Source organism: Bactrocera latifrons, unplaced genomic scaffold (assembly GCF_001853355.1).
Source record: "Bactrocera latifrons isolate USDA-ARS-PBARC rearing strain unplaced genomic scaffold, ASM185335v1 scaffold_172, whole genome shotgun sequence".
Lineage (NCBI taxonomy): Eukaryota > Metazoa > Arthropoda > Insecta > Diptera > Tephritidae > Bactrocera > Bactrocera latifrons.
In genome coordinates, this window is record NW_017535208.1 from 319,884 (window position 1) to 326,152 (window position 6,269).

The following is a 6,269-nucleotide window of genomic DNA, read 5'->3' on the forward strand; positions in this document are numbered from 1 at the left end:
TTTGTCGCATTTCATCGCTAATACATACTTATATAAAGGTACACTACGCGTCACGAGAACGGCATATTGTAACTCAGCTGTGCTTAGCATAAAGTGATTTCATACCAAATAAAGACGAAGTCGGCTCTGAGTTGTTATCGCGGATATTTCGTACCGATCTCTGTAGTTTTGTTGACATTCTAATATCACGCTTTTATGTTCGGGTATCATTCATGCACTCTTAATCCATATTATGTAAGTATGGTGGATAATTTACATATACCACAAAATAATTAGAAACCCAAATAAGTCTAAGTTGCTTTAATCTATATCCAATAAAAATGTTTCATAAAAATAATAAACGCAACAAAATTTCAAATTAATAATATGAATCATTTACAATGAACTCAATCGAGAGCTAATCCAATGACGCCTACTGTATACATATCCCACGGTGGTACTTCCGAGATACCATAAAAATTTTACCATTTGTCATTCTCTAATGCACACACATAAAAGTAATACAACAAAAATTTGGCATATAACAATAAAATATATGAAGTGGTTAAAGGAAATCAGACTAAGCAAATAAACTTGAAAATAATATTTATCTGTGTTTATTTTCACACGCCATTTTAATGATTTCTTTTACGATTCAACTGATTAAATGGAGTAGAGTAAACAAGTCTTTATATTGAGTACGAAAATATCTATTTTTTTATAAATATCTGTGTCGAAAATTAACAAGAAATTCCGAAATGTGACCTTATCTTTCAAACTGGCATATATTATTATGTAAAATCAGTTTTTTAGCTCAATACTTTGCTGGGGCAACTTTGAAAGGCGGAGAGTGACGAGTATGTGAACGGCAAACGATAGATCGCATGTTCAAACCCGAAAATGGCAATATATAAAATGAAGTGTTGTTGTCGATAATACTCGTAAGTAGTTTATAGGCAAATCCAAAACTGGAAGTATAATTCTAAGTGTTTAGGGGTTAGATGAGTTTACTCAGGTAAAAATCAACATTTTTCAATGATGTTCTTTCCGTAAAAAATTAAAATTTTTATTAGAATTTCTTATTGTTACAAACATACACTACTAACAAGGAAATTGTGAAATTAAAAAAATAATAATATTGTAAATTCGGCCATTGCGACGCCATTTCTGGTGGCCCCTAGGAAAAAAGTGTCGTCCGCATTGGCAGGATAACTCCTTACAAGATCATCTAAAGTGAAAAAACATACGAGTTTTAGTTAAAACTTTAACTTGGAACTTAGATGAAGGAAAAAAACTGAATTTTGGCAAACACTTTCACAAAAGAACTAAAATTTCAGCGAAAATTTCTCGATATTATTTTTTGAAACTGTTGTAATCGAAAGAAGCCTTCATCTAAGTCTTTAACTATATCTCAAAAACCTATGTAAAATTTCATGAAGATCAGCTGCGAAGAGAGAGAGAGTTGAGTTGAGAAATCTTGCAAACCGACTTCAAAAACACAGTTTCGACAAAAACGCTTTTAAGGACGGCGCACTTGGCCTAGCTATCCTTATACGCACAAGTTATCAAAGCTGTATCTCCGAAACTATTACTCGTATCAACTTGAAAACTTAGGATACTATTCTAGAGGTATTGCTAAATTTAATAAGATCATAAAAAACGATTGTTTTTTAAACCCGTAAACCTATGTAATCTTAAAATTTCTTCGACCGCTAAACCGGTCCAGTTGCCATGAGACTAAAACCGCTATAACTTAGGAAAAAAATTTAATTTTGCAAAATCCTTTCAGGCAAACATTACTGAATATTTAAATTATCAAATTATGGAAAAAATATTTTCAACATTTTATTACTACAGCACCTTCTTAAAACGTAAAGTGTTTAAGGGGTCAGTCGGGTAATCTGGCCTGTTTTTTTGTTTTTTGAATTTACTTTTTTCATAGAAATTTTTATTCTACAATAGAACTTTTTTCACATATGATGAGGTACATAAATATATCGTAGAGTGTATAAACAAATTTTTTCGGAATTTTTTTATAACATCTGTAGGAAAAATAACTGTATAACAATTTATTCTTAAGAAATACGTGAATGGCTATCGTCGCTATTAGAATCATAAAAAAATGTTGATAAATAAAAAAGTAATTAAATTTTTTTTAAATTTTTCCATGTTTTTTACATAAATTTTGTCATAACATTATCAATAAATCAGGCGTTTTTTTTTTCAACATTTAAATAAAAAATTAAACACATCGGTTGAGCAGATCGACCGGATTCATGTCCGCCAGTTTAAAAATGAGTGTTTTGAGAAAAACGCGTTTAAAGTTTGAGGAGTACACTTCGAGCGCACGGAACGTCGGGCGGTAGTATTATTTCTAGGCCCTTTTTGAAACCTTCCAATGGTAAAGTCGGTTTCTACATTCATTCTAAGGACATAAGGGAACAGAAAATGCAAAAAAAAAAAAATATTACCCTACTGACCCCTCAACATGGGTGAAGAAGCACGGCCCAAAACGCCAGTAATCTGTAAACGCTAAATATTCACGGTACTATTTGCACACTATCAAAAATATCAGCAAACAATATATGGAGATATCATTGATTGACGTTGTTAAAAAAGATGAGCACTAAGCAAAGTTCAAAACAGATAGAAAACTAAAGTTACACGCTAAGCAAGCTATTGCGGCAGACGCGAAACAAAATGTTCTACCACGTGGACTCGAAGCGTTTACTTATCATCGTGCTTACAAAAGTGAGTTGAGTATTTATGTGTGTGCATGTGATGAGCTAAAAGTAATTTTTTATGCAATTCGGTGTCATTTCAATTGAAGCTACTCCTCATCACAAACGAACACTTCAGCCACGCAGCTCTCACCGGGCAATGCAACGAGTGTTTTGCGAGTGAGGCGGCTTGTCTGGACGAGCAGAACTTTGCTATTTGTGTGGACGGCACGCCGATTAATGTGTCTACGCCCTGTCCTACAGGCAGGGTTTGCACAGCTAACACGGCTATATGTCAGGCCACCGCCCAGGGCGCTGTGCCCGTTTGCTATGAGGAGCAGTGTGGAACATGCGCATCTGCACAAAAGAATTTCGCCTGTCTCGACGAAGCCATCTATGCTATTTGCTATAATGGCGAAACACCAGATCAGAGTTCCATTGATTACTGTCCCTTGGGATATGTATGTGATTTGAATAACCCACAAATTTGTTCGTCTGCGCAAACTGTAAATGTGAGTATAATTTTCATTATAATAGTAATAGATAGCTTCTATTATTGCTGGGCAAAGGTCATCGGATTCGCACCTTATTTCTTGTAGCCATCGTGCCCAATCGCCGATACAACAACAACCGATGCAACAGTAGATACAACAACGGATACTACAAGCGACTCAACAGCCGGTACAACAATTGATTCAACAACCGATATAACAACTGAATCAACAACCGATATAACAACCGACTCAACCACCGATTCAACTACAGATGCAACCACAGATAGTACAGCCGATACAACAACTGATTCAACAACCGATACAACAACTGATACGACAACCGACCTAACAACTGATAAAACGACTGACTCAACAACCGATAAAATAACGGAAACATCAACTGCTTCAACAATGGATACAACAACCGTTGCAACAACAGATACTACAACCGAATCAACAACCACTGCAACATCAATTTCAACTCAAGCCCCTGTAGATGCCAACACATTTTGTGCTGAAATGGGTGAAACAGGAAAATTTAGACAAAAGGGTGACACAACATGTGCCAGGTGTGTATATCAAATAACAATTTTTTACTTATATCTCTAATGGCTCAGTTCAGATTCTGATGATAGATGATGACTATACGACATTTTCTAAGTATCTAAGTTATATTCCAAGGCAACACTTAATCGGAATATTATTAACTTTAATTAGCCAAAAAATCTTAAAATCGAACGGAGTATATTTTCCAACTAGCTTAACTAATGAATTTGAGAAGTATTCGAAAACAATGATACATTTTTATCTTTGAAAATTCACTTAACCATATTTATTTCTTCTGTAATTAATTTTTCTTCATCAACTTTTTTCATTGCTTTTTTCATCACTTTTTTTAGATATATTTACTGCTACCGGCTTTCTGGTCAATACCTAGGCTATCCGTACACTTGCCAATACTATTTTAATGCTGCAACACAAGCATGTCAAACGGTACGCCCGGATGATTGCTGATATTTTATTTGACTTGTGAAAATCAAAAAAAGGATTTAAACTTTTTTTAATATCATATACAGTAAACAATAAAATATTTTAGATTTTACTGACTTATGTATTTTATATATTGCTCTTGAGTAACTATTCTATACAAGCCATAAATCGTGTAAAGTTGGAAGATAAAGCATTTATGGCATAAGAGGGTACAAGAATATATTTTTCTTAATTTTGAACCGTCTGTTTAAATGACAGCTATTTGCTGTAGTGGACTAGTTCTCGTATATACATTCGATAGATAGACGGAAAGACAGTCAGGCATGGCTAAATCGACTCAGCTCATCACGCTGATTATTTATAATTATAAAGGGTGATCCATGTAAATTGCATCAATCAATGGATTTATTCACTTCACTTCGGTGACCAGATAATTTCACGTTTTGAGCCAGTCGAGTAGCCTCTAAAATTGTGTGGTATGACATCGCTAAACTTTTTCCTGTAATGGTTCAGGTCTTGAGGCAAAAAATCGCTTTCGGGTTTCGTCAGAAACCAGTCGAAATCTTCGAACGAATCATCAAAAGTTGGACTCAATGGATGGTCCATCTGAGACATAACAGCGGCCGACATTTAAAAGAGATAACCTTTGAAAAAAATGCCAAAGAATGCTCTTTCCAACACTTCCTATTAAATTTGAAGTTTCTGTGTTTTTTTTTTTTTTTTTTTAAGTAAGGATCCTCGAAATAGATCAACCTTTATATACAAAAGTATTGAGTAAGTGACGAACTTAGCAGCGCGCTTTCATAGTAAAAGTTGGACATAGTTGTTTGGTTATTAATTAGATTCGCATGATAACCTAAGTCGAATTAGCCCTGGCCAGACAAGCGGGCGGTTTATATATAGCGAGCTAAGTAGCTCAGTTTTAGAGGTATCGATCTGAAATATTACACACGTCAACTTCTTATCAAGAAGCTGCTCGTTTGTCGAATCTTAAAATGTAAGATGTTGGACCACTATAGCATAAAGCTGGCATACAAACTGTACCTCTGTTTCTCTTTAAAGTGTTTGGCATGGATTAATTTGCAAAGAACGGTGCAGTTTCCGAAAAAGAAGGGTTTAGCTGTCATATAAGCTGTCAACGAGCCATACATAACCATCTTAGTCTCATACCTACAAATGTTCCTATTGAATGAAAATTTAATTTAACTTATGTGCTTAGGTATCATGTTTATTCATTTAAATGAATGTGATTCTTGTCGTGAAATTTACAAAGTTGAAAACAGGATGTATGTATTTCATAAAACTTATTTCACAATTTATATTATGTGAATATATTTCCGCAAGAGGCGCTTTTAAGTGCGCCGATACCTGTACGTTGGACAAACATATGTAGTGCTACATTTTTTTGTATTCGGATCAAATGTAACCCTACAAGTGTACTCCTGAGCAATCCAACTAGCTCCAGGCCTCGAACAGACGATGTATCTGCAATTTTATTAAATCAATCAAGCTATAAATTTGGAGAATATTCAAGTTGCTTACTTTGTACACGTACTATCGTTGGGTGCAGCAATTGTATCTGCCCTGCCGTGGTCTCGGCATATTTGCTCCAGAGTAAGTGCAGCCGCAGTAGTTGTGGTTGGATCTTGTGTTGTGGTTGACGTTGTCGTGGTTGAAGTACTCTGAGTGGGACAACTATATGTTGTGGTACAAAATTTCAAAGTAGGATCAAACCACTGATTTCTAGGACATGTATTTACGACTGCATTCCAAACATTATTAGTTTCGCTACACTGAACAGACCTAAAATTCCGAAACTTATTTGAATGCTTCAAAAAACACAAAATTAAAAAATTTACATTTTACATGTAAGATCGCCAGGGTAGGCAATGGTACCCGATGTGCCAGAATTTTCGCAAATTTCCGCAGGAGTAAGATCGTGTTCAGTGGTTGTAGCCAGAGTTGTTGTAGTGGTAGGTACTGGGGTCGTTGTAGTAGTAGGTACTGGAGTTGTTGTAGTGGTGGGTACTGGAGTTGTTGTAGTAGTAGTCGTCGTAGTAGTAGCTACCGGAGTTGTTGTAGTGGT

The 6,269-nt window shown here is 35.2% G+C and overlaps 2 protein-coding genes across 2 annotated transcripts in view; one reads left to right on the plus strand and one right to left on the minus strand.

Annotated features, from left to right (window-relative positions):
- Nucleotides 1-2,665: 2,665 nt before the first annotated feature.
- LOC108966988 (spore coat protein SP96-like) lies at nucleotides 2,666-4,207 on the plus strand. The gene is made up of 4 exons (XM_018930174.1): nucleotides 2,666-2,730; nucleotides 2,810-3,211; nucleotides 3,299-3,762; nucleotides 4,093-4,207. Exons 1-4 carry the CDS (start codon nucleotides 2,680-2,682, stop codon nucleotides 4,205-4,207), a joined length of 1,032 nt encoding a protein of 343 aa, XP_018785719.1. The 5' UTR covers nucleotides 2,666-2,679.
- A 1,208-nt stretch (nucleotides 4,208-5,415) lies between these two features.
- Nucleotides 5,416-6,269, minus strand: part of LOC108966977 (integumentary mucin C.1-like) — a 3,013-nt gene continuing 2,159 nt past the window's right edge. The window contains exons 6-8 of the mRNA XM_018930164.1: nucleotides 6,043-6,269; nucleotides 5,726-5,986; nucleotides 5,416-5,668 (exon numbers count right to left, since the gene is read on the minus strand). The exon at nucleotides 6,043-6,269 is cut by the window's right edge and continues 1 nt beyond it. Of these exons, the coding sequence (XP_018785709.1) occupies nucleotides 5,536-5,668; nucleotides 5,726-5,986; nucleotides 6,043-6,269 (621 nt within the window). The 3' untranslated portion in view covers nucleotides 5,416-5,535. The remainder of the gene's footprint in view (nucleotides 5,669-5,725; nucleotides 5,987-6,042) is intronic.